Source organism: Rhagoletis pomonella, unplaced genomic scaffold (assembly GCF_013731165.1).
Source record: "Rhagoletis pomonella isolate Grant_MI unplaced genomic scaffold, Rhpom_1.0 Rhpom_scaffold_00001, whole genome shotgun sequence".
Classification (NCBI taxonomy): domain Eukaryota; kingdom Metazoa; phylum Arthropoda; class Insecta; order Diptera; family Tephritidae; genus Rhagoletis; species Rhagoletis pomonella.
In genome coordinates, this window is record NW_023458555.1 from 6,396,193 (window position 1) to 6,407,711 (window position 11,519).

General features: G+C 32.9%; 1 protein-coding gene across 1 annotated transcript in view; it reads right to left on the reverse strand.

The window, feature by feature from the left end:
* Positions 1-11,460: 11,460 nt before the first annotated feature.
* LOC118737177 (jmjC domain-containing histone demethylation protein 1-like) overlaps positions 11,461-11,519 on the reverse strand; it is a 5,638-nt gene continuing 5,579 nt past the window's right edge. Inside the window, exon 2 of the mRNA XM_036467524.1 lies at positions 11,461-11,512. Coding sequence (XP_036323417.1) covers positions 11,478-11,512 — 35 coding nt within the window. The 3' untranslated portion in view covers positions 11,461-11,477. The remainder of the gene's footprint in view (positions 11,513-11,519) is intronic.

The window sequence follows — 11,519 nt, forward strand, 5'->3', positions numbered from 1 at the left end:
TTTATAGATTTTACGAAAAAAAAACATTTTATTGGCAATTTTCCACACATTTTACTTAAATTTTATTTATTAGGTTTTTAATTTTAACCTTTATACAAAATGTAAGGCTCTTTTTTTTTGCCTTTTTTGTCTTCTTTTTACAAAGTCTGATGCTGGATTTCCACTAGACATTAAATGGCAAAAATGGTAATGACAAAGTCAAAAATTGTCTTGAAATTCATTTTCACGGTTCATTTTTTAAATGGCACTCATTTTTGTCATTCTAATGCTTGGTGGAAATTCGGCATAAGAAAAAATACATCTGAAAAAGACTTATCTCACAAAGTTGACATTGCTAGCAAATGCAAATAAGGATTGAAATTTTAAAATTAATTAATAAAATTATAGTTAGTAAAACCCGTGGAAAATTAACAATAAAATACTTTCTTCACAAAATTTATAAGGAAGTTTTTCATAAAAAAAAAAAACTGTGTACCAGCTATTCGCCGCCACGCTGTACATGCATACATATATACGTACATATCGAGGGCTTTTATATTCAATATCCCCTATCTGCAATTTTCTGATATAAAAATCCATCTAATACTTAGCTATTTTAGATGTGTTATTGTTAATCTTATTACCAAGCTTTTTTTTTGACTTACTATTGGATTGCAAAGTTAGAATTAACATCAGTGATGACAGTTAAGACCCAGGTGAATTCTAACCAGAATTTCGGTTAATAGGTTCGTTCGCGTAGCTGTTAATTGTTCATGTTTAACCAAAACTTACAAGTTTTTGCGTTCGCGTACGCAAAAAACTTGCAAAGTAGGGGAAATTGAGAGAGCAAAGTGACATTTCATTTTGAGGGGAAGCTGCTGGTTTCTGCTGGAAAAATTTTTGCCAACAGCAATTTGCCAACAGGAAAACAGCTGGTTGGCATTTACGCAAATCACAAAATTGAATTTGATGGTTTGGAAGTTAAAAATTACAAAATGCGACTAATTAAACTTGTAAGAAATAAGTAGTTATTTGTTTAATCAATAAACTGTGTCAGTATAACACTTTGTGATGGCTTTTCGTACGTTTTAAATTTTACACTTTTGAATGTAAACAAAAATTATATCAGCTGTTCATCTAATTTGCAAGTTTCTGCAAATTTTCTGTTCGCGTACTATTTGGGATATTTTTCTCTTGTGAGAGAACAGATGACATTTCGCCGGAATTTGGCAGTTGGTTGGTTTTTACTGGAGATTTTAAACGAACGCACCTTATATCAGCTGTTCGTCTAACTTGCAAGTTTCTGCAAATTTTCTGTTCGCGTACTATTTTGTTGTATATATGTACATATGAACCAGGGTTGTGCACTTACACAAATTTTCACATTTTTGACACTTGCATTGTAAATAATTGTAAAACATTGTAAACAACTGTACATTGTTGATTAATTACATTGTTTACAATTATTCACAATAATTTACATGTAAAGAATTATTGTAAATAATGTAAACTAGTAATCATCCCCGAAAATCGGGGTGCTCCGTGGTCTAACAAATCTGCATATTTCTTTATTCTAAAAACTACATGCATTGGTAGTTAATTTTAATTTTGATATTTTGGCAGGATCATACTCTATTCAATACCTATACATAGCTGGCCATGCGTAAAGCAATCCTCTTGCTAGGGTCTGACCTTGAGATAAAAATCACGTAACTTCCGTGATCGTGCGTTCGTAGACATTACAGATTTTCCACTTCTTAGAAGCCTTTCGAGGCAAATTTTAAACATACCAGCTAGCACATCAACTATTTAAAGAGTTTTTTATGTGCCAGGCAGAATTCTAGAAGACGTACTTGCCCTAACCACTATTACTTCATACAGTTGGACATTTTTGTACACCGCTATTTTTATAGATTTTTCATAAGTAGGCTATGGATCTTTTTATAAGCTAATTATGTTTTCTTAGATAGCTCGTTTTATCAGTTTTAGAACAAACTAAGAAAAATTAAATTTTTCTACGTATAAAAGAAATATCATCTTATTTCGAAAAGACTTGTTAATATTAAGAAAACAAAGGCGACCACTTTTGCTTCATACAGTAAGCTTTGTAAGGGGTATCGTTAAAAAATTCAATTTTATAGCACGCCGTGACCTTGTAATCAGTTTGTGCATTATTGGCGAGCAGTTTGTTCAGTTTTGAATTTCATAATGGCACGCGGAAAAGCCCTTTGCAAAGAAATTCGTGAATTTATTATTGATAAATACAAATTTAAGAAAAGTTATCGCGAAATTGCAAGAGAAGTTAATGTTCCAACTCCTACGGTGCAAATTATAATTAGAAATTATAACGAAACTGGACAGATTTTGCCAAAAGAGCACGTGGGAGGTCGAAAATCAGTGATTTCCGACCGCGATATTCGGCAATTAAGCAACATTATTAAACAAAATAGGCGGAGTTCTGTAAGAAACTTGGCTGCTGCATGGTCACAGAAGATTGGTAAACATGTAGGACGTGAGTGGACCCGGTTGCAGCTGCATAAGTTGAAATATAGGCCCCTATTGCGAGTGTCGACTGGCAGTAGAATAGAAATTTGTCGATCGAGTCGATCATCTTTTATTTTGCTATTGTGTAACTTGATCGATAAAAATTTGTACTATTGTGAATGGTTGACAGAATTGTAAACAGCTGTTTGTTTGTTTACATTTGTTTCTTGAGTGTTTTATTTACATCATTTTTAAAATAATTGCTTTTATTGTAAAATTTAAAAAATGGACACAGTTGAAATATGGTTTAGTGATGAGGAAGATGATGCGGAAGCTAATAGATTAGTAGAGTTGGGTAAAGCAAGGAGGGAATTGCGAGATTCGTCGGATCCCTTGGACTTGGAAGGTGTATGTACATGTGTGAGTTTTATGAATAGAAGTTGCGTTCCCGATGCTTCACGGTTTTTAGGCTTTACATGATTTGCAGGAAAAGCTGTTTTCCTCATTAATAAACTTTATGGAAGTTTAAGAAATACGGTACGGTTAAGTTTTTTGTACAATGATGTTGGGTATTTGTGGCCAAACGCGTGACCCGAGTTTAGAAACTTTAACATAACAACATAACAAGTGTATTGAAAGAATTCAACTTTAATTTAAAATAAAGATTTCAAATTTCCGAGCACTAGTCAATTAATAAATTATGCAGTTTTTTTGTATAAACTTTTGATGTTGGTTCTGCGCAAAAACACTAGGGGTATTCTCTGAGTCTTGCAAAGCCCTTGCATGGTGCACAGATTGCACGGATTGCACGGTAAAAACCGGTTTTCGTATGGGACAGCTTTGCAAACCGTGCAATCCGTGCACCGTGCAAGGGCTTTGCAAGACTCAGAGAATACCCCTATAGTGGATGGCGTAGCCGGAGTTATATGCACAAGAAATATTGTATATGTATCTTTTCCAATAGAAGCGGAGCTTCCTACCCTACTCTTTCCGGAAATTCCTTTGCCTATGTCTTCACTCTCCTACATCAGTACGACCAACCGCGCAAGTTGCCTTTTGTTGCTTATAATTTTTTATCTGTAATTCAGACACATACATGCATATGTATATTTCACAATTTTTTACAACTTCCAGTTCAATTGACTTACTTTTTATCCATTATAGTACCACTTTCTTATGTAAATTTTATAAACGCAAACTCCAACGACTAAAAAACAGCAATAGAAAGATGAGCGATTAAAAAGTATTCACAGTCGCTAATTGAGCGACTAAGCGACACTCGCAATAGCATCGATAATCGATAATCGCTTAATAGTCGTTTATCTACTGCCAGTCGACATTCGCAATAGGGGTGATAATTTTTATAAGGTAGGGTTTCGAGTGTGATGCATTTCAGAATCCTACCAAATTTATGTTGCAATTAACAGGCAAAAAGGAAACCGTTACTAACAGTCCGTCAAAAGCAAAAAAGATTAGCTTGGAGTAAAGCTAGACGATTGTGGGTCCAAAGACAATGGAACTCCGTCATATTTAGCAGAGCTGTGTAATGATTGAAACAATTGAGTGTGCATTCTCATTTTTTTCGTTTAAAAAATGTGATTGTTTGATTTAAAAAATTTAACAACCACTCTTGAGATTGGTTAAAAATTGCAAACACAAAATATGTAGTGTGTTATGGAATGGTTGATACCCATTCACATAGAGAATGTGAATGCAAAAAAAAAAACTCAATCATGTATGATTGGACGTTTATGGGAATGCAATCTGTCATTATCATTCAGTACTAATACTATTTGTTGTATCAGGGTTGAAATTTTTGTACCCAAAATGTGAAACCAGAAGATTGCCATCTCCCTTAAAATAAGTAAACAAATAAATATTTGGTGCTAAAATATTTTTCTAAGTGTTTGGCCGAACTTCTGCTCAAACTTGAGGCATGAGTTCTGATTTTATAAGAAGAGTTTTCAAGGCAGAAATATACTCGAAGGTATGCCATTGCGTGCCGAAGGACGACTGCTATTTTGTGTTATGATCTGACCAGGTATTTAACCATGGTCCTATGGAGTGGAAGTACGCACATGTAATCACTCTGCTACGGCGGCCGCCGTAAGTACATGCTATACATATCGTCGTTTAAAGTACAAAACCGCGTATCAAGAAAATGCAAAACCGCGTAATTGCATAAATTATTTTCTAGAGAGTAAAGTCACCCATATTTCAAAATGGTTATCTTTTTTATAAAGCAAACGTATTTCTGGCTAGTATATTTCAGGACGAATGGATAAGAATTGAGCCAAGAGCTTTTGTGAGCAAATCCAATTTTTGGCAGCCAATGTCAATCACACGGTTTTGCAGAATGACGATACGCGGTTTTGTACTTTAAACGACGATATATATGTACACATATTAGATTATTTATTCCCAAAATGCATGAAAACTATAGTATGCTTGCAAACAATTAATAACATTTCGTGATAAACAGTTTTACAAATGTATTTGCTCTTCAAATTTGTATTTTAATAAAGTATTAATTAAATAAATTATTATTGTAAATTATTATTTTAATAAATAGATATAGAGATATTTATACTTGGCAACTCTTGGACTTTTCTTCATTTGTAACAAATGACAGATGTAAACAAAATAAAAAAATAATTGTATTTTTACAAATTTAAAGCAAACGGGCGTTCTTTACAAAAAAATGTAGTTAGTGATCGAATTGCGCATATTTTTTTTACAATATCAAGTGCCCACAAGAAGTGTTAAACCACTAAATAGCTTAAAAAACGCTTTCAAAAATTCGAAACGAGAGTGAAGTGCAGTGTTCAATTGTGATGGAAATTGCAGGCAAAATTTGTGCGTGTGTAATTAATGTTTTACTTATTTGAAGAAATGTTGCCCGTTGCCAAACCAAGACCCCCGCTTTCCCCTGGTGGTTACATAATACTTGAATAGCTCCTTAATTAACATGTGTTTGTTTAGAGCACGCACGGCCAGTTAAACAGGCATGTCTGAATCGATTTCCTTCATCATTCTTAGCAATTTGATGTGCATTTTTATTGTTATGTGTTGCAAACAGACATTTTAGGAACTAAATAGGTTCTAAAATCTCTGTACACAAGCGCACTTATTTTTAACAGTTTCCAGTTTATGTAATATTAATCAAAACAGCTTTTATTTATTTTATGTATTATGTGATTTCTGGAAGCGTCGAATACAAAAAAGGGCTGTGACTGGGTTTATGTAATTTGAAATTGTATTGATGATTACTAATAATAATAGAAACGAGCTTACATATCGACACAACTAAAAATTTCATATATCTCAGTAGAGCCAATTAAAGATTTTTTGTTTCGTAATTTAGCAATAATATGTCTTGGAACGTAATTATTCCGGATTATATGCAGTCATACTGTAAGCTTTCAAATTATGTATTTTTCTAAACCTGAAATTTTGAATTGTGCCGTTATTGCAGAGGACCATCGACATATATTAGTGTTTGGCCGAGCTACTCCTCCGATTGTGGCATGCGCCTTGATGTTGTCGCACAAAGGGGAGGGACCTACAGTTTTACGCCGACTCCTGCCGGGGGCCGACCACTATTACAAAAAACATTTTCTTTTTTTTGTTGGCCGGAACTGGGCTCGGAAGCTCACCCTGCGGAATGGTAGTGCGCACTTCTAACCACTACACCACAGCGATCGCTTAATTAATTTTAATCATTAATCGCGATTAACCATTTATTCGTTAATTTTTAGTCATTCATAGACTAACATTTTGTCGACAATACTCGCATAAGATAGTCCCAAATTTTCACAAAAGAGAAAAGTGATTTTCTTCAAAACTTTTGAATGACGTCTTGACTGAACTTACTAATTCGGAATTTCTACTATTACTTATAGAGTAGGCTATTCATAAAGTCTGGGTAATGAAATACAAATTTTTCTATTATAAGTTCCATAAAAATAAGGAGACTTTTATTGTTTAATTTATTTTTTGCACATAAACTTGTATCTTGAACTTCTTTTTCCAAAAAGTGAGGATGTCAAAATTTCAATAGATATCGGATGTACGGTAATTTTCCAAAGAGATCTCCTAATAGATAAGTTCATGAAAACTATTCCAAACGAAAACTTAAAATTGTTAAAAAAAAAATAATAACTAAATTTAACTAATTTATATTAGAGGTTTGAAGTTTATCCCACTGTAAGTATGAAATCTTCAGCTATGTGTTTCCATTGTCACTTTTTCGTAGCCATATCAACTGCCTGACAATTAAGAAGATTGTGACGTTTCATGCTACCATACGCAATATCTTAAATCCTTCAAATTTTATTATTAACCTTTTGTTTGTTAAAAACATTTTCTTCTTAGATTCGAAACTTGATCAAGCAAAATTGCCTTTGTTTTTGACTAAGAGATGCTCAATAAGCTCAGAATTGTAGTTCTCATTTGCATACATAACAATAAATTATTAATTTTTGTTTCACACCAACTCCAATATTGAATAGTAAAATATATTTTAATCTTACCCAAATAAACAACGATTTAGTTCAATGGTCAATCATATATAGAGTATAGGGTGGTAATGTGTTAAAGTTTTAAAGTTTTTAAACGTAAAATGACGGCTAATACCTTTAAGCGTTTTGTAATTTAACCAAAACTCATTAGCATCCACTCAAGCAAGGAATTATTTACTTTTCAACATGCATTAGCAGAGTGCACTTCTCTTTTGTTTACAATTTGGTTGTCAAACACACTACATCGGATCTTTTGACACATTTACCAGAATTTACCACCAGGTAGCTTCTGACAAAGAGATGACCTTACTTACTCTCTTATTTGTCCTCTCAGTTGCCAGAAAACCAAGTATGATTTCCGGTAAAATCTGGAAATTCTGGTAAAAAATGGTAATTTCGCACTCATGCGGGTTCACAACTAAATAATATTGGGAATACTTTTGAGGTGTTTGAAGAGGGTTGCGACCTGTTTTAAACTAAATTTATTTATAATAATCATATTTTGGCCTTGACACTTTTGCTACGTTTTGGCCGAGCTTCTCCTCCGATTTGTAGCGTGCGCCTTTGCTGTCACACAAATGGGAGGGACCTACAAACTTACGCCGACGCCGAACGGCGATACAATTTTTATGATGAGCTATTTTTTTATTAAAGACACTAAGATTTTTAAAATATTTTCACTAAAATTTTATCAACCTAAATGTTAAACTTATGCGAAGTAGTTATCTAATTTAATGTAAATTTTAAACATTTTCAAGATAAAACATGAATTATATTTAAAACGTAAATTTTAATACAACTGTTTTATATATAATCCCAAACATATGATATAAAATCCCCTCTACCAAAAAACTTAAATTGGGTAACGCCGGTTTGAATTTTTACAATTGAGCAATTGTCAAAAATCTTCCTTTTTATCAAAAAGTTATTTACCAGGGTGTCTTTGAACTAATGATTGGTACTGAGTTAAAGAATGCACACACATAAAAGATTGCAGCCTTTTCAATACTCATTCAGTGTTAAACCTTTTTTTGATTGGGCATTGGTTTTTTCAATCTTGCTATGAATATGTTGATGTGTGAATTCATAACTGCTTTGAGAGAATGGAAAATTCAAAAATTTTAAACCTCAATCGTAAGCGAAGAATAAGTAATGAAAACTGGATAGAAAAAAATTGTTGATTTAAAATTGAAAATGATTTCACACTTACACAGCTCTGATATTTAGCGACGAATCTAAGTTCCATGTTTGCGTAGGCGACTCAAGGACTCGTGTAATACGAAAGAGAAATGAAGCATATCATACAGACTGTTTGAGAAGGGCGGTAAAGTTCCCAGCGAGTGTCATGGTATGGGGTTGTATGTCCTCAAAAGGAGTAGGAAAGCTTCATTTTATCGATGGGACTATAAAAGCCATGGATTACGTCAATATTTTGGAGACAAATTTGCTTCCTAGTATACCCAATCTGTCTACAGCAGACGAATATATTTTTCAGCAAGATGGTGCTCCGCCTCACTGGTTTCTCAGTAACAATATACCTGTTTTAGACTGGTCTGCTTCCAGTCCGGACCTTAATTCTATTGAGTCTCTATGGGCGCTATTGAAGAGAAGACTTCGAAATGACCCCCAGAGGACTATTGATGGCTTAAAGGCAAAAATTAGTGAAATCTGGGATTCTATAACTCCAACTGAATGTGTATCACTAACTAAAACTATGCATCTTAGACTGAATGCCGTAATAAATACAAAGGGGGACGTTACACAGTATTAAAGTTCAGTTACGTTGACTGTATGAAGTAATAGTGGTCGCTTTAATTTTCTTAATATTAATAGTTCCTTTTGAAATAAATGAACATTTCCTTTATGTATCAAAAAATTATTTTTTTCTTTTTTTAATATAAAAGCTAGTCTATTAAGCTCTTCAAAAAGTAGAATTCGCTTATAAAAAAATTCACCACCTACTTGCGAAAAATCGTTGAAAGTGGAAGCGTAAAAAAATGTGTAAGTGTATGAAGTAATAGTGGTTAGGGCAAGTATACGATTGATGTTAACCTCGAAAAAAAAAATTATTTTTAAACAAAAATATGAGATAATGTCATTTTAAAATTACATTGAATGAATATTGATGAGTATTATTTTCAATGAAATTTGTAAAAAAAAAAACTAATAGCGCGTTCATGCCAGGCAAGGCATTTGGCCAAGCTTTTATAACAATACTTGTGCGATGAAGCCTATTTATATGAAATGCTGTTTCAATTTGAAAACAAAAACGTCCGTGAACGTGATTGAAAAAAAATATAACAGAACGTGAGTGTGCGTGTTTCACAATACCATCAACGTGAGCGTGCGTGAACGTGAGCAAAAATCACTCACGCGCCCTTCTCTGATTCGCACCGATTCACAATTCTTTACAAATGTTCATTATCCAAAAATATCATCCTGTAAATATTTACATTATTTACAAGTAAAGAATTCTTGTAAATAATGTAATATTGTAAATATTTTACAGACACAACCCTGATATGAACATATGTACATACATAGTATGTATGTATATATTTATTTGAGATATAATTTTTTTTTTCAAACTAGGAATCTGTTCTATTAAGGTTTCGTCAGGGGAAACAATATACTTAATCAAGTTACAGCTGTACAGGCAGGTTCTGCAGTTCATTTACGAGTGAATTTCAACTTCCGCCAATTTTAATTCAAAACGCATTTGATTGAAATTCACTCGGAAGTGAATAACCCACGATGTAGCGAACAAAGGAGGCGCATTTCACAAGCCGATTTTAACAATTTTGAAGTAAATGTAAACAATGCCTCAGAAACCTTAAATGCACTAAAAATCCGCTATTACTTTCACCAAAATCAGCGTTAAAAACATTTTCTTTATTAATTATTTTTATAAAACATATCCTATCGAAAAATTGAATATTAAGAAAATTACTCTGTTGGCAGTTTAGGCTTTGTTTACTTTTACTTGAGAAATTTCCTCGCCGCCGGGAATGCGGGATCTTGTAGTCTATCATTCCTGTCTATCGTTAACTGTATCGAGTGAAGTGTTAAGTGTGCTCCGGTCGTTAGAAAACTATTAGGGCTGTTCCGGATGTTGGGAAAATGGTTTTGGATTTGCAGTTGGAATTGCATTTGCAAATTTAATGCTTGCATATGTATGCAATGTATGTACATATGTATAAGGAGTTCCATAACAAGATGCAATAATTCCACTCTTCATTTTTCGGGCTTTTGTTTGTACCTTATGCCGTTTTCTTATCTATAAAAATTTTGAATTTTCCTTAAACTTTTCTTAGCATTTGTGCCAAGAAGCACAAGAAGCCCTTCTTGGGTACGCCTCTTAGAATGGCTCCACTTATGGAGGCCTACCTAAATTATCTTCCGGGAAGCATCTATCTGGCAGTAATGCAATTTTTTTTTTCAATAATCTCAACAACTGAAGTGGATGGATCTCCTCTGTTATGGAATTTCTCGTACATATGCAGTATAGGGCATTAATAAACTGAAATTTTAAGTAAAATGTTTTCATCATATCTAACAAATTTTGATAGAATTAGATATTATAACAAGTAATTTTTAAGCAAAAAACAAAACCGACTTCAATTCACATATAAAAATTTTAGATTACCGTTAATTTCTGCATGATACGACGATCAGATCTAAACCAAATTAATATGGGACATCCTTTGAGGTAAAACCTTTCCTTAAAAAAAGAATTATAGAAATCGGTTGACGTGGTCCAAAGTTATGCGGTAACATAGTACAAAAAAAATAAAAAATATTCCGACGAATTGATAACCTTTCTCCTTTTTGTGAAGTCGGTTAAAAAGAAATTTAATGTGGGAAAAATAAAAATTTGTTGACGTACACAACTAAAGGCAGATTTAGGAGTTCGAAAAATTTAATATCTATAGTCATTGAAAAGTACTGTGAACCAACCAGCTTGGATGTCATATGATGTCATAAATAAAACCAGATATTGACATATATATGTATGTACATACATAAATGTATTTATATTCAGCGGTCATGTTTACTACTACTTTACTATATATACTTGCTATATAATCTTTATCAAACTACATACCTAAATACGCACACATGTATTAATTAACTCAAAGGTTTTTGTTTTTTTAATATTTTAAACTGCGCACTTTTATGCATATTCTTTATGATTGCATATTTATAGTGTTTTGAATCTGGTTTCATCTTTTGGAAAACTAAAAGGATGTGGAGCAAGTATTTGAACTTTTTTAAACCAAGGACGAGCCATTGCGTAATATTTTACAGCCGGGCTGTTTACATGTTTGCATACATACATAATATCTGCTAGCTATTCATTTAAAACTGATAATTTGAATTTTTTAGACTCTGTGAAATCGAATTTCGTTTCATTCATAATTGTCCCGTCAACTATTTTTTTTTTTTTGCATATGTATGTATATATATTGGTTTTTCATTTTCATATTCATTCCTTCAGTCATTCCAACTGCTTACTGAACCCATTCCACCTAAACT